The sequence below is a fragment of the Necator americanus genome, chromosome III, assembly GCF_031761385.1.
Source record: "Necator americanus strain Aroian chromosome III, whole genome shotgun sequence".
In the NCBI taxonomy this organism is placed as follows: Eukaryota; Metazoa; Nematoda; class Chromadorea; order Rhabditida; family Ancylostomatidae; genus Necator; species Necator americanus.
The window spans coordinates 130,142-155,854 of record NC_087373.1 but is presented as its reverse complement, the minus strand read 5'-3'; the positions used below and the strand labels follow the sequence as shown (position 1 = coordinate 155,854).

Below are 25,713 nucleotides of genomic sequence, written 5' to 3'. Positions count from 1 at the left end.
CCCACAACTACATTTTTTCCCTTTTCTTAGCAGCTTCAACCTACAAGACGTGGATCCACTAAGACTGATGCTTAAGTTTTAGGGCCCCGACTGACTCAGCTATTCATTTGTGCTCCATGGCGTTTTTCACGCTCTTAATTGCAGGTACTGCAATGCTGGCACAGTCGAAGTACCCGCCACGGGTCATACTAAATACAATAGCAAAGCAGTTCGATTCTGTTGTTTCAGAGTGCCCCCACCCCACCCCAAATACATTTTACCAGCATTGCGCTAGGTAACAGTAAACAGCAAAAGCGAGCCCGTTCCCTCCGCTCACAATTCAAGTTCCAAATAAAAGGATAAAGGATAAAGTCACTGGCGTATCAATCCTTTTGGGATGCGCCGACGCGTTTTAATGCAATTCGCAATCGTTGAGGTTTTGGAACGCATGTAGGCCTATACAATGACTTACGGGGGTCAGCCGATAATCAAGTCAGTGTTTTTATCTCTCAGACAGGTCTGGTACCAATTTATCGTACCCCAGCGGGCTGAAAGGCTTGGTTTGTAATAGTGCGGTTTCAAGCCATCGACTGTGTGGCTACAACGGACCTCTAGTCGATTGCATCACACCCGCCAAGCTCCAAATGCTTCCATTTAAATCAAAGAAAATTTGCAACTAAAGCTCATAACCTCGCCAACCCATGCTGCTACGCGACCCCCCGTGCAGCTGTCTAACTAGATTTAGATGAGACCTTCTCATTCGCTGTTACAGTACGAGTCCGCTAGCACAGCTCGATCCTAGCGCGGCAGAGTGGCCCACACAACTATCTTAGCACCGCGAACTCCAGACAAAAAACTTCACACCCCGGAGATTTCCAGACATCATAACATCTGATTCGTTACAGTTGACTATTAATATCAAGAAAAGCAGACGTGAAGTGCACACTGGCACGTCTAAATTTTGTGTTGCCGCTTATGTGTAGTTGCGGAAAATACTGTGAGATTAACGCTGAAGTTCTAAGTCATCGCTTTCGCGGCACTTCTCGTCCTGCTATTCTTCTTAGTGCTTTCCTTGTGTCGCTGTCGTCGCCCATATTGTCTTTTGACATTTTTTTCCTTGATTTTAGACATGCAGTTCATCATTAGTAATTGGAAGTCACGTGTGGGAGGACCAGTTGATGCGAGTGTGTTATTCTACTATTTTCCACATGATGTTCTTAATAGTTTATTTTTGTGTATAGTCTGCTGTCTTTGCGGTTTCCTCTCCGCAACTTTACTTGAATTAGGCGCATTCCTCAAATCGTTGCGATCATCACGCTCACCTGCGAAGGAAAAGGAAGTACTAATTGATTTATTTGATGACTGGGACGTTCTCACAAACACTTGGTTTGAGGTGGTATAGTTACTGCCACAGTGGTTGTACATTCATGTAAGAGGTCTTCGTTCTTTCTTTTAGGTTGCCGACTGCGCCAGTTTTAGTGAAGAACTAGCTGAAGATAAGTCGTTTCCTGCTCGACAGAAAGCCGTATTATTGGCTTCCAAGGTTTGTTTTGATTAATAGACACCACCTGTAGTTCTGTTTTGGCATATTCTCATCATCGGGGGCATTTTCAGGTCGCGTTCTGCTTGGAGGACTACGAGAATGCCCTAAACTTCGCCTTAGCTGCTGACACCCATTTCAAACTTACTCCTAGGCCAAAGTCAAAAACTGTTGGGGGGGAAAAGGATGATGAGGTTTCTGCTCAACTTTCTTTGTGATCTAATTTTTTTTAAATGTCAATACTTACACATTTAAAGTGTTAGTGATCGGTTGATAGCGTTTGTTTTCAACCCTGTTTTTTTCTCTGGTAGAGTAACATGCCCGTAAGTACTGAATTGGTGAACTAATATTTCTCATTGATCTTGAGTACAACTGATTTTTTTGAGTAGACGCTGAAACCCTGCTGTTAACAATATTACTGCATCTTCTGTTTTAATATTCCTTTGGAAATGGAAGATTAGTAAAACTAGGTAGTAAATAGCCCGTCTAGTTCGGCTTGACATTTTTCCACCTAGGACGACGAGGGTAAACCTTATTTTGTATTCAGTGATTCTACCAACCTTCTTAATTGGGAAGTTAAAGTACAACTTTGGGGTTCTCGTACCCTGACTCCGGCAATGCGATCGGCAACGTACACGTCCAGGACGTTCTGCCCCTTCAAATCCTTGGTATATTCCTCTCTATCATCAGCGTCGCAGGTAACATCAGCGCATCCCAATCGCTTATCTTCTTTGTCAATCCTCATCGGTCGATCTGCAGCTCCAGAGTTTATGCTAGTTATGGTCTCCACGACTGTTCCTGAAGATAGAGGAGAAAATTTGTCGTTTTGTTTGATTGGGGTGGGATGGTTTCGATTTATTTACTAAAGTTTGAGTGAAACCACTTACTACCAGGGTACATCCGCTCTATGGAATTTCTTCTTCAAATGAGCGAGAAGCGTCAAAAATGTTTGAATGCAATGTGCCAAATGTGTACAACAATAAAAAGTTGTCCTGTACTTGTACAACACACATCTTTCCTTGAGATGTGGCCTAAGCAAAAGTTTGAGGGATTTTCCAATTGTGCATATTTTCCTCCGCGGTTCTCTCTGCAGTATTGGTAATATGCTTGAAGCTTGAGGAATGCAGAGGACTTCTGTCAGATTTGATGTTGGGTTTTATCACATTGTAACAATGGTAAAAACAAGACTAAAATGTTCAGGAGTTTGCTCCCTGAGCTGCTGCGAAACACTCACTCAGTGCTAACAAAATCAGCTGTCTTGATGAATTGGTGAAACGTGCATCCTGTGATGCGTCCTTCGCTGAGGATGGTCTCCCTCTGCGTCACATATATTCCTTCTTTCCTTTTTCTCACCTAACTCGAACGCGCAGCACGACTACCGGATTGCCGGTAATAAATATCGTTGTCATTGCCATTTAGAGACAGTGTTGGCAAAAATTTCTCATGCTAGGGTACTTTTTTTAGTAGTGAACAGAAATGGGGACGATGTTTGCGATTATTATTGTAGAAGTACGAACCACCTACAAATTCAGAATGTGTTAGCTTCTAAATTGATAAGTCTGATGGTTTTGGGCAATATTTTTATGCATTTGAAGGGAGTTATGAGTGTGAGTATGTGTTTCGTTGTGATAGTTGTAAGCTATGTCCCTTGTGACCTCTACGAGATGCTGATGAGAACCCAGTAGCGAATGTTCTCCGATTTTGGCCATCATCGTTGTAAAATCTATCGAACACATGCGGGTATTTTTGTGTCACCATATTTGTGTTTTTGTTTGGTGTTTCTAGTCTGAGATTCTCTTTCTCGATTTTTCTTTCTTAGAATCCGTTATACTAGGATTACAAGAAGATTTAAGATTACTCCTAGCTTTTCAAAGTAAGAGCATTCTTTAACATTCATACAAAGGCAGAAATTGGAACAATCACCACATTCGGTACGTTTTTGATCACACATAGAACGTCTTCTAATATGCTTTGAAAAGGAATTGCTTGAAAAAGAGTAACAAGTGGTTGTTCTGATTCTGATGTACACATTTAGTGCAGTTGTCAGTTTTCACTTTAGGCGACGCAAATCGATTTCTACAGCAGTTTGTGAATTTTCATGAAGTATGCATCCTTACACCTTTATTCCAGTATGTCAACAAGATCATTGAAATTGCCATTGACGCCTACAAGAACGTGAAAAATAGTGAAGGAAGAACGAACGCTCGTTTGTAGGCTTTAATCAATAGGATATTTCAGCGGAATTTAGATAAGGTTTGTTATTAGTTTCAATTTTTCAGTTTCTCTTAATAGAACTACCTTCATTGATAAAGGTACACTGCACCTTCTCTTACCTGCTAGGTCACTGCATGCTTTCATAGTGTTTTTCTCCTTACAGTGTTGCCTAACTATATCACATGCTTTACCTTTGGGCAAGGGACTCCATTCGCAAAATGCATAAAGAAAAATGTTGGGATTCAGTTGAAGGACAAAGGTGTTGAGATGATGTAAGGAATCGAAAAGGCGATTATGTTTCTCCTCGTCCTGCCGGTGCTGTGCATTGGGGTGAGCGGCATAAGAGATCTGAAAAAGTTGTGATTATGATGTGCAGAGGCCATTCTTTGGTAAAATTCATTTTAACGCTTTGATGCTTTGATGAGAAACGCAGAATGTGTGCTGGTTATGTTGAGTTGAAAATAGCTCATACGTTTTTTAAACTTAAAAATGCCTGTAGAAATAAAACTTTTTGGCAAGGTGTTATTCTGTTTCGAAGAAAATTTTTCGCCCAACACGAAGGTAATTTTCTAGTTTTTAAAAACTTCATTTTTTTCGGATCGCTATTGGAAATTTTGTGTATTAGGATGAAGCCATTTCAAGACAATGGTTTTTTCTTGCATTTGATCGAAACTCTAAAGACACTGAAGTTGAGATTGGTGCCTATTTGTATTGGACTGAGAGAAATTTCATCTTTTCCAGGTTTTTTTTTGACGAGAAAAGACTCAGCAGGCCAATCAGTGACATGCTCTCCATTTTTGATCTTTACATCGTTTCCAAGGGCTTCCAATCATCGTTCAACTTGTTTTTTCTTAATATCTTATATTGGTTCTTCTCATGTTTTTTTTCTTTTATTTCATGTTCTTGATGTCTTTTTTTTTTTTTGTTTTTTTTTTCAAGTTTTTACGACTTACTTGGTACCATTCATACTCTCTTTGTTCACTTGACTCTCTGTTTCAATGATCCGAAAAGAGAAATTTTAAATGTTATAACTCTACTGTTTTGTATGGCGAGGAATTCCTTATCAAAATCTCTAAGTGATATAGTTACGAAATTTTGCTGATCTAAACAAGTATGCCGCAGTATTTGAGAACAGATAGATAATTTCGAGAAATGTGGTTGACGTATTCGTACTCAGTATACGATTACAAAATTCAGCTGGTAATTTTATGTTGCGTCTAAACTAAAGATGCGTTTGCACCAATAAAGTCGATGAACGGGCCAATACTTGGGAAGAAATTATTCACAACCGGTCTGTTGTATATTGTTTTTTTGCGAAACTGAGGTCCAACCAACCATCCAACTGCTGAGTCAATTCACCATGTGTCTATTGTCTACTGAACCATACTACCTATTTCTTTTTTGGTTTGGTCTTCAGTGAAACCTTCAATTTCTGGATCTGGTTAGATTTGTAATTTAATGGGTGGTATGACTTAAGGCTCGAAAGCTTCAAGTTTCGTTTTTGCTGTTATGTTTTACACCATGTCACCTTCAGGCTCTTCAATCTTCTGAAAATATTTATTCAATTTCCTTCCTGTTTTTGTAGTTCTGATCTATTCATGAAGAGAACTTCAAAAATAGATAGATATTTAGATTTAGATATAGATAGTTGGAAATTATTTATGAACACCCTTTTTGACTTCAGAACGAGCTTCTGTATGTTATTGGACTTGCTCTTGACACTCGTCGTATTGATATGGTCGAAAAGGCGATAATCAAATGCACGGAATCACATGGTTTTTTTAAAAGCTGATTTTCACTTATCATCTGCTTTAGTATCATTTCCCACTTTTCAGTATTACTCCTGGAAACTATCCACAAGATCACCAATGCCAAGGTGGATGTGCAACTACGTGCACAGTTGCTTGACGTACTTGTGCGATTATTTACAAGTAACAAGCATGCTGATTTCGTGGCAATTTGCCAAGTATGTCTTGCTTTTTATACAATTTCGAATTAACATAGCACACTCAATTCTTTATTATGTAGTGTTTGGTGAAGTTGAATCGCCCGGAAGATATTGGGAAGCTGCTGGACAGACTTATGATACGTGAGGTCAGTTTTTTTCTTCTCATTACTACCATGCAAGACAAATCAACTTGTGTGTGTCAACATCGCGATGTAACTAATAAGGGTATGATAAGAATTTTTTCCGCAGAAAAGAAAACTTAAATTATTCAAAAATTATTACACAGTAGATAAAACACCAACCGGATAAACAGTAATAATCACTTGGAACACGTAGAATGGCAGATCAAATAGTAAGGACTAATAAAAGAATGTTCCGTTTCGAACTGAATGAACTCTTTTTGAGTTCCAAACTAAATCATTTGAACTCTTTTTCTATCATCTTCAATTGTAGTTGTACTGCTGAGATTGAATAGATAAGTAACTGTTGTTGTAATGTTAGAAGTTAAGCACCTCAGGAAATGCATTAAGCACAGCATGTCTTGAGGTGCGGTACTAGCTGAACAAAAGTTCGCAGCGTAACAAGCTTTCCAACTGGCATAGACGAATGATTAAGTGCTCACTGTAGGAACTAGGTGTCTTGCGGGTCGATTTTTCTTCCTGCAAGAATATTGAAGTGTCCATTAAAGGAACGTCTTACTTGGACCGAATGGTTTCAACTCGACGTAATAAGTGCAATACTTTGAACGTTATCGTCCATGAATGGGGTCTACATAGTCTTAGTCAAGTCCTTTTCCATTAGTTTTATGGTTTGATCTCCTTCTATGGCGCCTCTAAGATTGTGTGAATTTGTTCTCATTCAATTTAAAAGGAGAAAGTGTCTGCCGTTAATCTGTCCGCTTGGGATGCGCCACCGTGTTCACTTCAATTCAGAATCGTTAGGGGTTTACGAACGCATAAGTAGCCTGTACAGTGACATACTCGGGGCTATCCGATGTCAGTGTTTTTATCCCAACCTCCCCCCCCCCCTCAGAAAAATGTACAAATTTATCAATCCCGGAAGGATAACAGATTTTGTTGCTACTAGGGTGGAATCGAACCTCCGATCGATCATGCTGCAGCCGCAGGGGATCATTTACCGTTTGCGCTACACCTCTCTCATTAATTCAACTCCCATTTTTATGCTATCGTGCTTGATTGGCATCTTTCGTAGTCGTAGTATCCAGAATTCTCCTTTTCTCTACTTCAGTAGCTTCTACTGATTACAGAACATCCCCTCAGAAACTTCAGTTTGGAGAGTTTGGATTGGGAACCAGACTCCGTAATTAAAAACTACGTAAGTAAGACCAAGTAAAGACTACGTAATTCTATTCTTACTATTACTATACAGAAAAATAAAAGTAACTACTAAAAAGAAGAAAGAAGACCATCGCGCCAACCCATCACAACACGTGTTGGGCAGGTGTTAATGTCAAGCAGAGCACTTTCAGTATGAAATTATTGCATTCTTTCGTTCTTATACTAAACGCTTTGAAGGTTTTTTTCTTATGGTAGTTACAAATATTGAACAACCTTCCTGCTGAAGTTATGCCGGGATTTATCCCTGTTTTTTTACCAGTAGGGCCATCTTTAAGTTCTTTTTCTGATGTATTTTGCAAATCCTGATGTCACTTTGTTTTGATATTTTTACTTCAGAATGGAGATCTCATCGCTTATCAGATTGCGTTTGATTTGTATGAAAATGCTTCCCAGCAATTCAATACACAGGTGCTGAACACGTATGCAAATCAACACCAGTCAAGGTATTTTATGGAACTACGGAACCGAAAGAAGGCCCTTCAGCAAAGGTTGAAGTGGTTAGTTTGGATTCCGTCAATTAGTATTGTTTTACTTCGTTATCATGATGAAGACCGTTCATGTGCTGGTTGATATCTTGCTAAAATATTTTGCAGCAGGTCAGTGATCGAGTTCATAACTTTCAAGACTTCTACACAATTATGTTTAGTTTTTTGTAATGTAGTTATAAAAGAATGGAGAATTCCTATATAACTACATTACATTACGTCCAGCGCTACTTCATGAAGTGAAAAAATGACATGAAACACCGCGCAGTTACGTAAGCGGCTGCGATCGAAGCGGCGGAGTGTAGAAAGCGGTTGGTATCGACGTGGGACCATCAAGAGCTACAGCTATGGATGGTGCTAGCAAGGGTCCCCACTTGATCCTAACCGCTCCACCGTGTCCCTTCGAACACAGCCGCTTACGCAACTGCACGAACTTTATGTCGTTTTGACCCCACTATATGTTGAGCGCTGTCTATATTACATCCCACTCCCATGAGTCGATTAAAGGCAATTCTACGGGGAGAGGAGACTGTCAAACAGCATATGCAATTCCTAATAAAAAACAACCACACGGATATGCTAATTCTTAAGGATAGTTACCAATTGTGATAATATTCTGATGTCCTTAGTACCATAGTGATATAGTATTCTTTTTCAAGGAAATGAAAGACTGTGTTCGAACAGCAATGGCTCACAATGCGACTTTGATGGCAAATGGTCTTATGCATCTCGGAACGAGGTGCGATGACTTCTTACGGTTTGTTTTGATAGCTTTCAGAATTATTGTATTGTTCTTCATGTGGAGATTTGTAGAGATAACTTGGATTGGATAAGCAAAGCTACAAACTGGAATAAGTTTAACGCAGTGGCTACACTGGGTCTTATCCACAAGGTAGGGTCAAGATAGTTGTGCTAAATACTACCAACACTATTCAACAATTCCGATGATTGATTGATTCGATATAGTATTTCTTCATTTATTTTTCAGGATCACGAGTCAGCAGCTATGAAACTTTTGGAGCCATACTTGCCCAAGTCTGAGGCCGATCAGTTCGGATTCAAGGAAGGTGGTTCATTGTTCGCTCTTGGTGAGTATATTCAAAGGGGTTAGTTGGAACCGGTCCGCAGTGTTTCATCAAACATCACTCTACAAATAGACAAGGAAAAAACAAACAGAAATGAATAGGAGTCTGTGATTGATGCAGTAAGAAACTATCAGAATGGGAACTAGCTATTAGACGAAACGAATCTGTATCAAAATCACACCAAATCCTTTCAGGGTAACCTAATGAAACCTTAAGACGAAATTTCAGGAAATGATGCAAAAGAAAGGATTGTTAACGTCATTACACGCCTGCATGAAATCCTTCACGCGTGTAATGATGTTAACAGTTGTAAGGTAGGAAGCAATAGAAACAACTTAGAAAAACGGAGTAGACTCACGAAAGATAGCACAGCGTAAACAAAAAACAACAATTCTTACGCAAAAAACACTGGAATTTTTGCATTTTTTTTATCCAATGGGCAATTTTCAATTGCAGTTTGAAAGCAGTCGGTATTTGTGACTTTTTTTTTCCACATTTTTCTTGTTTACTTCCTTTCTAATATTGACCAGAACTTTCACGCCAAATTCTCCTCTTTTCACTTGTCCTCGCTACAGTTAGCGAATATCTGCAGGCGGGTAATCGTGAAGCACCTTCGATTAGGCACGATAGAGGAAAGGAGTGTGCTTCAAGCAACGAACATATAAGCGTACAGGCGTGGTGTTCACCCAATTGAAGGCATTAGGAGATATCAGTTATACTTTTTTAAAGGAATTTCTTGCGTCAACCTTTGAATAAGCCCAATCATCTGTGTCCATTTATGTTGTTAATATGTGCGGTGTTTTACACTGAATGAAGAGCTGAAATTTTTCAGAACCAGTTTGCACGTCGCTTATATTGTTCACATCAATTTCGTCGTATTTGTCTTTGATACTGTCCCATTTTTTTAGTTGCTGGGGTGGTGCTGTCGCCATAGACTTTGATCCATTTCATTTTATGATTGACACTGTCAATCTGAGCCATTCATGTTTACAGGCTTTATTGTCAATGATAAGGTAAGGAAGCAGCAGGCATCATCTTACTCGGTTCCTCGTGAACATCTCACAATGCCAATTCAAGGAAAGAGAGGGCGCCAACTAAAATTGAGGATACCATGAATGGGAGGTGGTAGGGGAATCCACGGGAAAAGCTAGAAGTGGGGTCGTAAAATGCGGAATCCGGGGTGGTTCCGCTCCTCTCGTCAGTTCGTCCCTGTTTAAAATTGCGTGGGAACCACTTTAATTCCCATAACGTCCTAACTAGTAAACACTCTCTTAGCTGCCTGTTCAATGGGTTTACTTGAATAGGCGGTTGAGAAGAACTCACCGGCTTTAGACCACTCGCACATGTGCAAAGGTGGCGCGTTGCAACTGAAATCGTCGTGAAGAACGGGGTCTATCACACCATTTTTTTAGGACGATTAGGAAGAGAGGAGCAGAATCATCCCGGATCCGGCTATATACGCGTTCAGCAGCTTTCCATCTCCAGCTTTTTGGATTCCTTCACAACGATTTTATTACAATCGATTTCATCATTCGTGTATGCTGGGCTTAAGTCGAACATAGTGTCGCACAGTTAAGAAGGCGAACTTATCTGTTAAGTCGAGTGCGAAGGAAGTGCTTTCGTCTAAATAGTCCAGTGAAACTTTTTACTTTGTGTTACCAGCAATCATCTGGCTAAATATTTGACGGATTGTGCGGCTGCACGAGAAGCAAAATAATTCTCACATAGTAACTTGTTTTCCTCCCCTCGTTTCATATATATTCCCCGAAGTGATGTAATTTTGCTCTGGCGTTGATTTACACGTTTTAGCGGTGACGATGAGAAGTCGATTCATTTGTGAGCGAGTTACTACAGCCTTTTATCTAACGCGGATAACTGTGGAAAAAAAATTAGTTATCATCAGTTGTTGAACAGAATCGACGATCACAGCTGGTTGACTTCGATTTGCTACGTACAACATCGTGACCCGACTGGCGAGACGCTGGTCGCAGCTACTGACGGAGGGATTATTGCGAGTCATGGTCGTACACCTGACGCCTGCAAACCCGTCGTTCCTGGCGCTACCGTACCAGGCTTTTCTACGGAATCAGGAGACTTTTCTATTACTTCTATTACTGTCTTGCATATAAATTCAAAACCCATGGGCACGTTGCAGGCCCCTAGTCCCATGATTTTTTGGGAGAATGTTGCGTTCTCCCGGAGTGGATATCGAGGATGTAGTGAAGAGGACTAAGAACATCCGGCTCCGTGTTCACCTATTCAATAGCGCCGCTCTTTCTGCATTGACCTGCGCTTCAGAAACGTCGTTTCGCAAGCAGGAGGAAAATGCGATCGACGTCATAGGACGCGGAATTGAAAGGGTGATGCTAGGAATAATGAAATAACCCGCTTAACGGAAGTGAAAGAAGGATTCGAAGTTTTTCCCTACGTCACCCATCGAAGATCAGAGACGGTGCCGCATATCACAGAGAAAGCAAAATTAGGTGAAACAAAGCCGTAAACGACTGGTGCGCGACATCAAACGTACCGCAGGAAAACCGCCGACCCGATGATCAGACCTCTTTACTATGTCCTTCAAAGAAAAATACGACGCTCTTCGAGTCACTCGGGAAAAGAGATCCCACCGGGCAAAAGTTGCGTGCGACTGGGACAAATGGAAGTATTAGTGGTGCCCGCTCGTGCAAATCGATGAACAACGGGAGCACAGCAATACAGGTGATGTTCATTATACGTACTATAGACTTGATATGATTTTTGGACAGCCAACTACCTTTATACCATATCGGTTCGAGCTGTCGTGTCTCTGCAATTCAATACGTCTTTTAGAAAACATTTTTCTGATTCCAGTAGGTGGGAAAAAAACGTCATAGTGGATTTCAGAAAATGTAAAGGTGTGCTAAAGTTTTGATCAGATCGAAATGAATTAGAAGTGCAGTTAGTGGTAGAACCCCCTCCCGTTTCATTGATGTTACATTTTCTGAAATGTTGCTGTTCAGACCAGTATTTTCCGTTACCAGTTAAGAAAATTCCTGTAATTATATTTGCTGTACCTGATTGTCATTTGTGGGTTAGTGCTCTTCCTTTGCAATAAGCTCGTAGGGATGATACCCGAAATATCTTTTCTATACCGGAAGCAGAACCGCGCTGCAGTTTTTTTTTTTTTTTTTTTGAACAGAGACAGATGTAGTGTGGAAGTACGTGAGTTTAGGCCTCATTCACGCAAATCATGACACGGACGACTGCATCAAGTATCTACGCGAACAACTTGCAGCTGCTCAAACATCTGCGGTTTGTCAAGGAGCATGTCTCGGACTGGGTCTGGCTGCAATGAGGACACAAAATCAAGATGTAAACATTAGCTTTTCATGTATTCGATTTGCGAATCAATCTTGTAAGTAAGGCTTTATAGGTTTATCTGCAACTTCGTGACGCATTGTATTTGGATGATGCTGTCTCTGGTGAAGCAGCCGGTTTGGCTATGGGTCTTGTGATGGTAGGAAGCCTGAATTCGGCGGCATTCCAGGATATGGTTCAGTACATTTGTGATACGCAGCATGACAAAATTCAACGTGGTTTACGAACAGGGATCTCTCTTTTAGCATATGGTCTAGTTTTCTTTGTAGTGGCTGTTTTTCATGTTCTGAATGGAGTAGTGGATGAAGGCCGTAGCGCTTCTTTTAAGGTAGGCAAGACGAGGCTGAATCTTATATAGCACAACTAGTAGATTTGAAATCTAACGCCATGTTGCGATCAACTGGAGTAGCAATGTTGTCAATGGCATATGTTGGAAGTGGACGCGCAAACATTGTTTCTAGGTTGCTTGAGAAGGTACGATTACAAGCAACCATTCATTATAACTTTTCGCTCCTAACTCTTATATAATTTGTGTGTTTCCGTTTTACTTTGTGTTATTAACTTTACAGGTGGCAACTGATCCAAACAATGATGTGAAAAGATTTTCGGTCATGGGTATAGGGTTTTTGTTGAGCAAGTGAGTTCCACTATTATTTATTGTTATAACTATTCTTTTCATTCAAACTATACTCTCATTGGTTGTTTGTAACCCCTCCGAAGTTGAGGATAACAATATGCTGTTCGTTGCTACTGTGTTGTTCACTCTTGATACTAGAATATTTTTTGCCTATTTTTAAGTTTTCGAACTTCAGGGCAGCGTGTTACGAAATTGAAGTAATTGGAAAACCTGCTTAATTGCAAAAATGTGGAGTTCGTTGTGTGGATTGAGCGTGACCCCATTCAATTGCCCGTAATCGTGGTGGAAAAAGGGAGTGGAAAGCTGTATTTGTTTTTACTAGGTACACGAAAACGCTCCATCCTTGTCCACGACCGAGCTCCACGGTCGAAGATCAGTAGTGTCTCTTTTGTTCGAGTAAAACTAAGGAAAAAGTTGCTAAGGAAACTGGAGTGTGTACAAAGGGGATTGTTGTAATGTAGAAACAAACGTCGCTCCCACGCCGTTTTTCATTACGATTAGGGAATTTTATTACAGGTTTCCTAACTACGTCAACTTCGTGATATGCTGATTTAAGATCTTAAGGACAGCACTCACGTAGAAAGATTTTTTTCATTCCTTGTTTGTTCTTTGTGTGCTACCAAGAGGTCAACATTCCACAAAGTAAACGTCGAATTACTCGCTGCAACTACAAAGCTTTTTTTTTTAATTTCTATCTCTTGTACATCCCCGTCCGTGGTCCTGCTCTCACTTGACGCGGTTAAAATCAGCTGATAACGGCTGGATATAGATTTACCAATAATAGTGGCCGCAGTTCATCAGCCACGTCTATTTTAATCGCCTATGTCTTGGATGGAGAGCTCTATAAGAGAAAAGAAAAACGAAGATTATTTCATGAAGTTGAATTTTCTAAACTGTTTTTTTTTTCTTTGGTCGGTTGCTAACGGATCCTTGGAGAAGATTTAATGGTTGAAATATCGACGAATTGCTAGATTAAGAGAAGTGTCAATGAGTACAACGTTGTCTGCAGAAGTTTCGAAATTGCGAGTTTGGGTAGAAGACAGGAAAAACGGTGGTTTTTCTGTAGCTGATGTCGACGGACTTGAATAACTGATCAAATATCTTTCTCTTAGATATATTGAGGAATTGAAGAAAATCTTAGCATTACGGTGTTTCGCCATTTCGGAGCACTGGAAAAGTTAGGAAGTTTGATAATTAGGTACTACACCACCCGAGTGTTGGCCAGCAATCACTGTCAGAACATCTGCCTCGCGCTTATCTTTCTTTAACACAAACGATCTAGTTGCTCACAATCGTGACATGTGTGGGATTTTTTTTATCTGCAACGTTAAGCACTCCTTTTAATGGTTACGTTTCTACATACATATACATAGTTTCTACATACATAGACATACGGAGCGCTTTTCTGAGATTAAAGTGCACCAAAGAAAGAACACAACGATTTTTGTAGCTTTCCAAAGGAATAATCCAAAACTATCTGTTTCCCTGTGAAATTGTTGAAAGAAGCGAATACTGTGAAGATTCGTCAAGTACTGCGTAATTTTCGAGAATATCTACAAATTTCTGTGGGAAAAGCTGTTGGAAAGTTGCAGAAAATTGCTATTGAAAGTTTGTTAACTCCTGAAGCTCCGACTTCAGGTCAAGCAAACAAATGCAAAACAAACAAAATTTTGCTTAGCAGGTATGTACTTGCTCTGGTGGTTTCGTTGCAGCAACGGCGTCGCATATGGATGCAATTACATAGGTCCTTTTTTACTATTACATTTTCAGCGGCATAAGAAGGTCGAGAACATATATTACACTTCACACCTCGTAATCTCGTGAAGTTCCTTATTTTAAATAAGAACAAATGATAAGAATGAATGAACAAACGATAGGGAACAGCAAGCTTCTGATCTTTACTTTTGTTGTAAGCAAATTTCATAAAATTGAGCGCGTTCACGCAAAAGTGAATGCCAGGTTAAGGCAGAGGCCTCCAGAAATTTGTGATTTTTTTAAAAATCTATCTTTTATTCATCATGCGAAACTTATTAAATTGGTCAACAATATAATCACCTTTGTTAGCGACGAGTTCGAAGCTGGTAGCTGGAGAAGAACGCAAACGGCCATTCATGTCATCGAAGTAGACGAAGGTTTCATTCGTCATGGAATTCTTGAGCAGACGAAACAAGTGATTGTCATGGAGAGCTGAGTCAAGCAAGTATTGAGGATGTGGTACCGTGTCCCAAATGACATCTTCGATTTTCTGTTATGTGTGTTATGTCGAGCGTTGTCGTGGAAGACGCCCTCCTCGGGGTGTTTGCCCGATTTGGCTTGTGTTGGCTGGTCTTCTTCCTATAGGAACCGCACGGCTCGATGTAAGTTGTACTCGTTTGATGCCCAACTCTCATTATCAGTAAACAATCCTGTGGAAATTTCTTCCGATACAGGAAGAGAAGCAGAGACCTACAGATGGATAAACAAGTGTATCGCTCATGATCCACGCATCTCTCTCATCAATCAAAGTCAGTCGCGAGGCTACGTGGTGCGTCCTCAATGGGCGGATAGAGGGCTAGTCGCGGACCAAAAGCGACATTGTGCCTGAACTGAGACGCGGGCTGATTCAGGGGACGGACTCTCTGTTTCTGCTGTGCCAGGATTGACTCATGACATTCTTGTGTTCCACACGTCGGTGCTATCAAAAGCCTGCAATCAACTGGGAGGGACAAAGGAGGCGGTTTGAAGTCGTCTCCAACAAATAAGCTCCATTTGTCTGGGAATTTACTCTGGAAAGACGCAACGTTCTATTCCCACAAACCCGTGGGAATAGAGGGTTGCAATCTACCCATGGGTTTTTTTTAATGCACGTCGAAGTAATAGGAAAGACTCCTATGACTCCGGAGGATAGCCTGGTACGGTGGCGACAAGAAAAACGGAAAACGAACGGAAAAAAAAATCATCTAGGCTACTAAACAAAAAGGACGCTCTATACTTTTTACTCACCTACGCTTGCATCGGAAGAGGCCATCGAAGATCTGATAATGCAAGCCAGGAAGATTGGGTACATTGTCATCAGAATGACCGAGATGAGACGCTATCACCTACTTAACCCTATATATGAAACCGAAGAAGAACTGTTCTTAAGAGCATGCGACAATAGAGGAGTTGGTAGCGTTGATGTCCTCGTCAACACGGGTGTGGGGAAGACACATCGACTCTTTCGAACAAATTGCGATTCAAGTCGGACGTCTGCGGATGAGAAGATGTGTGCCGACGCTAGCTTTGACTATCCTTGTCGCTTGTCATCTGACATCAACCTACGAAGAAGTCTAAACTTTCTATATGGGCCTAGAGAAGTTCTTCAAACAGTACCTTCTGCAAGGTCATTGTTTTCAACGCTAAATTTAGCCTAGAAGAACGCCTTTGGAACTACAGATTGAGACCCACGTTGTACAGTGGAACGAGCAGTAGGAGGCTTTCCAAGTTTGTCTTATCAGTTAAAATCATCTATAGAAACTCGCAGTTCCAAGACCCCTCGTCTCTACGCTGGACGTGGGAGTCACCCAGTGGAGGGGATCGTAATGGTTCGTAATGGTATTGAGCACATCATTTTCGGTAAAAGTTTCTTCCTGACAGATGTCACTGTTGTGCCAAAGTTCTATAGGGGATCGGACCATCGCGTCCTCCGAGGAGGATTTTCCTTTGAGAGACGTTAATCCCTCGAAACTCTTGAGGTGATACGCGAACGTGGAGTAGAATGAGTTGCAGACAACCAAGAACTTACGTCCAAGTTCGCAAGGCTTTGCAGAAGAAAGACTTTAAAGAGAGAAGAGCAAGGGAAGTGTTGGCTGATGCTGCAGAAGCGGGAAAAAGCATTCGCTATGCCCGTCGAGACTTCGCCAATCGCAAGACTGCTCTCCGGAACCCAAGAGAAAATCATCTACGATTTTTACTCTGTCGTTTTCATCATTTTGACAGCCACGTCGGCTTTGTTCCATCTGAGGGAAGATGGACATGTCATTCTCGAGGTTCTCCCGTGCGAGTTACGACATGCTATCATGTCGGCAAGAAATCGTGGGCACCCTCTCCGGAAAGAATAAGGTCAGAACATCTAGAACATCTAAAGAACCATTTGCTAGTACTTGTCAACACTGGCAAGACTCTTCACACATTACTTGTCGCAATGCAAGGTTCCTAAACTGTGGAAGACCAGTAATACCATGCTCCTGTTAAGAAAGAAGACACACAAAATATCGGGAACTATCGCCCAATCTGCTTCTTGTCTGTCATCTACGAGCTCTTCACAAGAGTGATCCTAAACAAGATAGAAAGAACATTGGATGAAGGACAGCCAGGCGAGCAAGCAGGGTTTCGAAAAGGGCTCATTACGGTTGACCACATACACACCACCTCAAAACTTACAGAAGTATCGCGAGAGTAGAAGATGCCGCTGTGTCTCACTTTCATGGATTTGAAGAAGACCTTCGACTAAGTTGAGACGGAAGCGTTCATAAAAGCCTTGGAAATCCAAGCCGTCCTTACTCACGACATAAAGGTGCTTCCAGAGTTCTACAGTAACTTCACAACCGGAATTTCGCTATTTTACAATGATTTCGTAATGGACGTGAAGGATGGAGTTCATCAGAGTGACACAATTTCACCCGAAATATTCAGTGCCACTTTCGAAAAAAAACGAAAAAAAAAAAACGAAAAGTTGGAAACGGACGACATGGGAGTGAAGTTTGATGGTTGACAGCTACACATCTTCGGTTTGCTGATGAGATCGCTCTGATAACGTCTAGCACCAGCCAAGTGGAACGAATGCTGACCGAATTCGACGAAACATGTGGATGCATCGGTCTTGAGCTGAACCTGGAAAAGACGATGTTCATGCGAAACTTATGGCTCCCGGATGTCCCGTTTATGCTCACCGGAACGAACATATCGGAGTGCACTAGCCGCGTTTATTTGGGTCGGGAAATGAACATGAAGAACGACCTAATCTTCGACCTGGACAGGAGGAAATGAACGTCTCAGGGGGTTTGTGAGTGCATCAAGGATGAAGTAAAGAAGACCAGGAACACCCGGCTCCGTGCTCACCTCTTTAACTCCACCGCACTTTCTGCTTTGAGCTATGCATAGAAAACCTTCGCACTTCGCATGCAGGAAGAAAATGTCGTGTCCCACGCGAAGGGAGAAGCCATTGGGCGACTCTGGGACGGAATCGGATGCAAGGATTACTGGCGCCCGTTCGACCAGTTCAAGCAACAGCGGGGGTAAAGATCGTCTAGGTAAGGTAGTCGCACACCATTCGTCATGGCATGCATGAGTTAATTACTAGATAATTAATTAATAGAGTTAACTACTAGATAATTTACTGTCGCATACCATGACGAATGAAATGCGATTACCTTACCTAGATCACCTTTACTTCCGTTGTTCTTTGAACTGGTCAAGCGGACGCCAATAATTCTTCCATTTATCTCGATTACCAGAGTACTCCATTCCTCTGTAACCGAGAGCGTGGGGACGATCGACGGTCAAATTTGTTTTTCGGTCACACTCCAATATTGCATTTTGGGTGCTCCTTGGAGTTTTCCGCAGTCCAAAGATGTCTAGACGGAGATTTATCTTTGAACATAGTTTTTCTTTTCTCGAATTGAGTGAACCAGCACTGGACGGTGCGAATTATAGTGGTGAGCTCTCCCAATGCTCTCCTGACTATTGACGAGATTGCAGTGCCGCGGTGCCTTTGCTAAGGTGATTCCTCTCTTTTGAAATTGACCCTGTGTTGAAGCCGAGGAACAGCATACACCTTTATATAATCCTTTGGAAGAAACTCCATACGTAGAGGGCATTGATTAATGTTTACAAGTTTTGCTTTGTTCAAATCTTTTTCTCAAAACGTTTTCCTCAACTTACTACTACGGTTGGAATGACGAACCACTAGTTTCTTGATAAGTAACTTTATGGTATATATAAGTATATATAAGTATATATATACATGTAACTTACAACTCCACGTCTGTGCACTGTGATATTTTTTCACTTTTACTCTTATTATGGTAAACTATAGTTTTTAAGCAATCCATCTATATGCAAAGATTATGTTGGAATGATTGTGGAGCATTTTAATAGCCATGTACGATATGGGGCTGCAATGGCACTTGGAATTGCCTGTGCTGGCACTGGATATAAGGTTTGACGGTGAAATTCATTTCTTGGCTCAGTCTGACATTTGGTCTTATAATCTTGCAGGAAGCAGTTTCACTGCTTGAACCACTCCTTTCCGCCAAGGAGAACTATGTAAGGCAAGGAGCTGTCATTGCTCTTTCCTTCATTTACGTACAACAGATTGACGTTAGTTGCCCAAAGGTTGTTCCATCAAAATATTGGTTCCGTATCGAGGATTTATGTTTGTTAGTACGAGTGTAGGTTGGCGAATTCCGCAAGCAACTCACTAAGATGACCACTGAGAAAGGGGAAGACTCTATGGCTAGATTTGGAGCGATCATTGCGCAGGTAATTTATTGAAATGTCAGTATGAAGGGTTCATAGAAAAGCAGGACAGAAAATGTGGAAGGAAATTTGAGAAAGAATTGAATTGTTTGGAGGATTGTCAGAGAAGATCGTGTAAAGATTATTTTTGCAAGAATATCTTAGTTTTAAAGAAGTCTTCTATTTGTACTTAAGTGTAATATAATACATAGGTATTTTAGGGGATTCTTGATGTTGGTGGGCGCAATATGACTATTGCTCTGCACAATCGGTCAGGCACAATGGATATGGCTGGAGCCGTAGGAATGATGGTATTTCAGCAGTTTTGGTATTGACATTCAATGGTTCCATTCATTTCTCTGGCTTGCAAGCCCACCTGCTTGATTGCGCTAACGAAGGATCTTCAGGTAGTGTTTTCGTTGGTCCTCTCACAGTTAACCATATAACTTTAATTTATTTTTGCCACCATTTCCAAAAGAAAGTATGTCATTTTAAAACGTAGACACAACGTGATTATGAGGTGATTTGCAAGGTATAATTTTTTTTAAAACTTGAAACGGCGGGGGGGAGTTTTCTGCCTTAGAGGGGGCTTTCTGCTTCATAAGCGAGTTGTGTCGTGCTTGTGTAAATCTGAACCCGTTCTGTTTGATCTTCGGCTACAACTCCCATAGTGTATGCATGCCGTTGCTATTTTATTATCTGACGCTACATCTCTTCTTAATTGCCTATCAACGCCAATTGGGCTCAGATCTCCCTTCACCTTTCTTTCACCGTCCAGATCTTTCTTTTCCGCCCAGATGGTCCTCTTCAGTTCCAGCCCGTATCCTCCAGGCAGCTTTGAGAAGGCCATTTGATGGTCTTCATGTGATGTGACTAAGGACTTTTCTGCCTTAGAAGACGGGGAAAGATGTTGGTATTTTCCACGTGTCATCCGCCGGCACATCAATCCGTTCTGCCTAAAATTCTTTGGTATGGCATATCGAACATAAGTGACCGAGAAACCGACTAAGCAGCTTTTCTTCTACGTCATCGATCTTCTCCATCATGTAGGCAGGCTGCTCAACCCTCCGATCTCTACATCATACCAGGTGAAGAGCGGATAAGTAAAATTGCAGCCTGTCTTCGTTGGTGATGAGCGTCGTTTATAAGGAGTTGATTGCTGAATTGACTTTAGCGCATTTTCGCAGAATATCTCTCTCGTAGCTACCGTCTTCTTGAGCATGCAGCCCAAAGTTGAACAGGAAGAGCTCTTTCGGAGCGGGATGCCTTACTCCAATATTGACACCGAGAGAGGCAGTGGATCCGGCAGGACTTGTTCTCCGATTCGTGTCATCATATCGAATGAACCTATCCGAAATTTCATTTTCGCGAAGCGAGTTGAAAACGCAGTCTCGCTGAGGAGAGTAGAAAGCGGCTACGGCTGATGTTCTTGAAAGGTAACTGGATTTGACAATGACATTCTTCACTAATTCTTGGTCTCCAAGACGATTAGCGGTTCTAGTGGAGAGGAAATATGTCTCCACGAGTCAGTTCATACTTAACCGATGATCTTCGACACCTCAATCCCGGAGGAAATTAGGGATTTAACGGTTTTTGTGCGAACTGTATAGTCTCTACCAGATTTCCGTTCTTTTTTTTTAAATAAAGACAATGATCTGTGTAAACATTCTTTTTGGTGGCAGCGGAGCAACGGAGCACGAAGATTGTGCTGATTTTTGACGAATGTCCCGTAGAAGTTGACGAGGCCGAGGCAGACGAGTAGCTGGCGTACTTAAACCCAGCTTGATCACAAACGCAACTTAATTGATTTCAATCTACAGTGAAGCACTTCTCCAGACGAACACGGAGTTCATGGTTCTGAACTCTCCGAAAGACGGCTTTGAGATGTGTTGTGTTCGTCGATAGTTCTACCACTGGTAATGATGTCGTCGAGATCGCTAGTAAATACATGCAATCCAGCAATTAGGGTGTCGATTTGTTGCTGGAAGATGCCTGCTGAAGACTACACTGCAAAAAGGGCAGACGATTAGGACGATGGAGTGCTCAGTGTGGGTTGAATGTTAGCATCGCCGTCGTGAGCCTTCATCCACTTCCAACTGGGGATACGCTTCGGCGAAGTTGAGCTGAGAGAAATGGGATCTTCTATTCAGCTTCTCAAAAATGTCTTCAGGGGTTGAAAGCGGGTGTTGGTGCTGTTTGGGTGCGTGTAAGGAGGGTCCCGGCGGAATTTCGAGCATTTCCCTGCTAGGTTATAATTCACTATCTACTGAATTGTTTTTGAGAATCTTACACATCCACTGCAATTTTGTGATATGAGGTGAAGTTGTAATCGTGCCAGAAACAAGAGAAATCCTCACGTGAAATATGAGATAAGGATGTGTCTAATAGCTTTATATTACGTATATAAAAATCTTCGTTAAAACGAAACATTCCACCTTTCAAAACTAACGGTAGTGAGAATTATCGTTATTCTGTAACTCCCCAAGCTTTCTTATCGCCTCATTTATTTCAACACCTCTATGTCTTTGACTTCTTGGAACTTAAAGAAAGAAAAATAGTTTAAATTTGATGAGATTTCTAGACATTCTGAAGGAAATATAAACACAAACCAGGTCCCTTTATTAGAACTCCATACAAAATCCTATGTACTTCTATCAAACTCTGTTATTTTCTGACTTATTCGGTAATTTCGACAACTCACACTACTCTTCTTTGCATATTTCCTTCTCATTGCGGAGTTCTTTGCGTCTCTGTGGGTAGATAGACATATAAGACGGTTGTCTGCGTGTCTGCGAATCCGCAGGGACCCTCTTTACCGTTCTCCGTGCTGTTTGAGTGCGTCATTCAGTCCTGATGAGAATTCAGCTCAGAGTCGGACAGATCTATTTCTCTTCCGAACAGCGACGCTAGATGCTGCCCATAAAGAGTGGTCGACAGGCGAGAGTACGTTAAGAACTAAACAGTACCTCTCCTGAGAAAGAGACATGCTCTTCCGGAAGGCAGGTTTGGCTTCCGCCTTAGGTATAAGTTCCTTACCTCCGATTTACACTGGCATCCCAGTTTTGGCGCAAACCCTGTAGTAAAATGCTCCTATATGTGCAAAATGAGCGAAGACCGTGGTGTATTATTACTCCTTATTCAACAATGATGTTCGATCCAGTGGATCTCAGCAGCATTACATAGGCCATGCAGCAGTTTCGTCTTCACGAGTGTGCATCGATGTTCAGTTTACACCCGATCAGGTTTCCACTGGCGGATTTAAACGTTATAATGATATTATTAAGTTCGGGCGACCGATTGCTATTCATTCCTTGTTGCTCAGTAAGGTTACATAAGATCCGTTGCGCATCAGCTCTTCTCCAAATATATATATATATATATATACATATACGACATGGAGTGCACTTTCTGTACAAGCGGAGCGCCACTTAAGAGGTCAGCGAAGAGATTCGCGTTTTTATCGTGTTCTCAGATGAGTGGGTGAAGTTGCTTACATGTTAAGTTCGAGCAGTTCTTTGTGCGTCTTCACCACATCTTCGAAGGAGATCTCGGAAATCTTTCTCGGTAGCACGTGGTTTGTAAGATGTGCGTACATGACGCGTCTACTCTAGTAACAATGACGCAGGCTTTTGTTATCGTCAAAATTTGGTCCGTTTCCCAGTCAGCTACGTCAAGAGAGCCTACAGATCCCGAAATCAGAGTTTTCCGTCGATAATGAACCTGAAGAGGTGTGCAAATCAAGTGCTTTTCTTAATAATGCGGTTCTGCTGAGCTGTAGTGCTCGAGTGCACCATAAAAGAGGAGACCGGTATGCGCCAATAACTTCAGATTTGATTTGGTGTTCAAAATGACTTGTATTAGTTACAAAATACTCTCGTGGAACTGTTTTTTATTTTCATGAAAGTTCACATGTTGCTACAAGTTTGCGTCCTAAGTGTCTTTTCTTCTTGGATATACTATGATTCAAATCTGCTAGCTTTGACCGTCCAACAAAGTGTCTATAGTGCTGGCATCGTATTTTTGTTTTTTTTTTTTTTTTGCTTCACTATATCGTCATGTATCTCTTCAGGAAGAAACTATAAGTGGAAAAAGGTCGGTACAAACACCAACCGATGCTGATCGAACCAGCGGATATAGCTGTTTGTGTGACTTTCAAATCAAAGCCATCATCTTCGAAGAATATCGCAAACTCTACGGAAACTAGCAATTGCCGAAAAAACAGAGGACTTACTCATTCAGGTGCCCCAAATCAAAAGTCTAGAAGGAATTCTGAAAGCGCCTTCGACCGAAGTTATAGAGGGACCAGGCAATCCCGCGTTCGAAGAAGATCTAGAGATTTTGAATGCGAAGTTGGCGATTCTCATCAAAGTAAACGATTAAAAAGACTACCAGAAACCTCAATTGAGTCCGTGCAAGGATCGAGAAGGCACGAAGAACGCACGAATGATAGTGATTCCTGCAAATCGACTGAGAAAGAGAAAAAAAGCAGCAATCGCCGCCTGTTGTTAGGTAAAGCTGCAAACGAAAATGATCATGTCTGTGGGTCTGCTTGCACCATTGATCATGAGTTTAAAGCAAACGAAATGACTGGAAATGTGCTCATACAGCTCAATTCTCGCACGAAGCAAGTAATTAGACTGAAAGAAAATCTAAACAAATCGGCAACTGCCCTCCTCCAGTTCACAGATGTCAGTCCACAAGAAAGAAGTCCCTCGGATTGTTCCTCCGTGTCCGGTGGCAACACGTTTATGAATATCGCTCAAATATTTAGCTCGGTAAGATGAAATTGATTCATTTGCTTAGCAGTACTTTGGATGATAAAAGCACGTATTCTATCGCCTGCGATTCGTCGAAAATCCATTCAGACGACTCGCAGGCGGGAGGGGAGGGGGGGTTGGGGTGCAACAAAGGTTGCGCACTGCAACAGAAGCGGTCGCAAGAAACTGTTACGGGGTCGTCTGTTTACACTGATACAGGAAGAGATGAACGGAATCACCCCCTTTCCCACAATCTACGACCCCGTATAGGCATTACCCGTCTGAAACCCGTACCATCCCAGATTCGTGGGGTGATGCCTTTAAACAGCCGTTTGCATATCTGTTTCCACTTCTTGGAGGATGTTAGCAGCATTAGGAAACGTGTTGGGATATAGATACGCGAAGGAGTCATAGAAATCAATTCTACCGCATTGGGGCTTCCGCACACCAATCCGACGCAGTGAGAACCCACCCTATAGCTTTCTTGCACCGAAGCACGAATCCGACGCCATGGTACCGTCTCCCTCTCTTTTTATAATTTCTTGGAATTTAGGGACACATACACGTTACAGAATAAGCCCGTTATTACATAGCATTATGGTTTGCAAATTTGGAAGTTGCATTTGCAAAATCACAAGTTTATCACCGCTATTCGTGAGTAATTTTATAGCAATTAGAGTGTTTAAGAGGCCGTTAGTTTGGTACGCGCCAACATACTCTTCAAGCTACAGAACGTCACCAAGGAACTATTTTAGTGTCAAACGAACTGTGTATGCGTGATCAGCACCAATATGGCTTGACTGCTGAATATAAATGAGACAAATAATTGTTAACTAATATATTAATAAAGACAAGCAACGATAATAATAAAGTAATGTAAGAGGTACCTCTCCTGAGCTGCTGTTATTTAACTCCGTATGTGAAGTGCTTGCGCAAATGCATCGCTAAATGGACGGCAAATTTTGTGAAGCATGCGAAGAAATCCCTGAAAAGCTATGTGAAAAGCTATATATATATATATATATATATATATTTATATATATATATATATATATATATATATATATATATATATATATATATATATATATATATATATATATATATATATATGTATATATATATATATATACTTCACGTACTGCAGAATAAATGATCATGAATCAAGAATGAAGAAACGACAACACCTAGAAGATAGAAAAGGAAAAAGTTGTGTTATCGTTTACAATACAATACAGTACACAATGCAGTACAACATGCGAGAAACAAAAAAAAGTTGTTGTATAATATTTTGTGGTGTGCTAATATGGAAGCTTAAGGTGTTTCACAAAGCGTTGATCGAAAAGGAAGCGTTTACAGCTTATTTCAGCATCAGTTTCGGTTTTTCAGAAATAGTTTAATATTCCAACAAACTACCTCTCTACTCTACTACCACGCAACCGCAATCAACCTGCGGAAAGAAGTAATGGTTGCACAGCGAAATGTGGCGTTTTAGGTGGGTGAGACGACTGAGACTGCAAACTGAGTAAAAACCACCAAGAGAGTCATATAAAAGGCGGTCGTGGCGGCGCGGCATTTCAGAGCGCGACTCACATACACCATCCAACGGCATGAACCTGGAGCATCGTATTAAGGCCTATCGGTTCGTCACTTATTCCGCTGTAACCTTTTCGGTGGTAGCCGTCATCTCTGTGTACACTACGTTACCAATGGTTTATAACTATGTGCACCATGTGAAGCGACAAATGCATAATGAGGTGAACTTTTGCAAGGTGGGTATCACTTTTTTTGTAACATCACTGCAATTCATATCCTTGTATCAGCCATTACTGTTTAGGACTCTGCTCGCGACATATAGACAGAAGTTGGACAACTCAAG

The 25,713-nt window shown here is 41.3% G+C and overlaps 3 protein-coding genes across 5 annotated transcripts; 2 read left to right on the top strand and 1 right to left on the bottom strand.

Annotated features, from left to right (window-relative positions):
- Nucleotides 1-1,108: 1,108 nt before the first annotated feature.
- Nucleotides 1,109-25,692, top strand: RB195_008122 (uncharacterized protein; the record flags this gene model as incomplete). 3 transcript variants are annotated; one of them, XM_064194488.1, is made up of 26 exons in its annotated part: nucleotides 1,109-1,163; nucleotides 1,266-1,372; nucleotides 1,436-1,522; nucleotides 1,594-1,713; nucleotides 3,650-3,694; nucleotides 3,758-3,772; nucleotides 5,418-5,508; nucleotides 5,569-5,699; nucleotides 5,762-5,827; nucleotides 7,376-7,447; nucleotides 7,483-7,536; nucleotides 8,184-8,281; nucleotides 8,338-8,416; nucleotides 8,513-8,612; nucleotides 11,818-11,957; nucleotides 12,019-12,214; nucleotides 12,292-12,437; nucleotides 12,533-12,600; nucleotides 18,664-18,778; nucleotides 18,838-18,954; nucleotides 19,015-19,101; nucleotides 19,299-19,405; nucleotides 21,926-22,020; nucleotides 25,312-25,329; nucleotides 25,416-25,606; nucleotides 25,672-25,692. In XM_064194488.1, the coding sequence occupies 26 exons, from the start codon at nucleotides 1,109-1,111 to the stop codon at nucleotides 25,690-25,692; spliced, it is 2,421 nt and encodes an 806-aa protein (XP_064045632.1). The 3 variants fall into 3 exon arrangements, with proteins under 3 accessions (XP_064045632.1, XP_064045635.1, XP_064045636.1); XM_064194487.1 differs by lacking the exons at nucleotides 3,650-3,694; nucleotides 3,758-3,772; nucleotides 7,376-7,447; ... (2 more) ...; nucleotides 25,416-25,606; nucleotides 25,672-25,692 and having other exon boundaries at nucleotides 1,221-1,375; nucleotides 5,762-5,822; nucleotides 7,448-7,536; nucleotides 19,299-19,412; XM_064194489.1 differs by lacking the exons at nucleotides 7,376-7,447; nucleotides 8,338-8,416; nucleotides 8,513-8,612; ... (10 more) ...; nucleotides 25,416-25,606; nucleotides 25,672-25,692 and having other exon boundaries at nucleotides 7,448-7,536; nucleotides 8,184-8,190.
- RB195_008124 (uncharacterized protein) lies at nucleotides 20,220-22,672 on the bottom strand (the record flags this gene model as incomplete). The annotated part of the gene is made up of 2 exons (XM_064194491.1): nucleotides 20,220-20,505; nucleotides 22,572-22,672. The coding sequence occupies 2 exons, from the start codon at nucleotides 22,670-22,672 to the stop codon at nucleotides 20,220-20,222; spliced, it is 387 nt and encodes a 128-aa protein (XP_064045634.1).
- RB195_008123 (uncharacterized protein) lies at nucleotides 23,190-25,229 on the top strand (the record flags this gene model as incomplete). The annotated part of the gene is made up of 2 exons (XM_064194490.1): nucleotides 23,190-23,852; nucleotides 25,224-25,229. 2 exons carry the CDS (start codon nucleotides 23,190-23,192, stop codon nucleotides 25,227-25,229), a joined length of 669 nt encoding a protein of 222 aa, XP_064045633.1.
- Nucleotides 25,693-25,713: the final 21 nt, after the last annotated feature.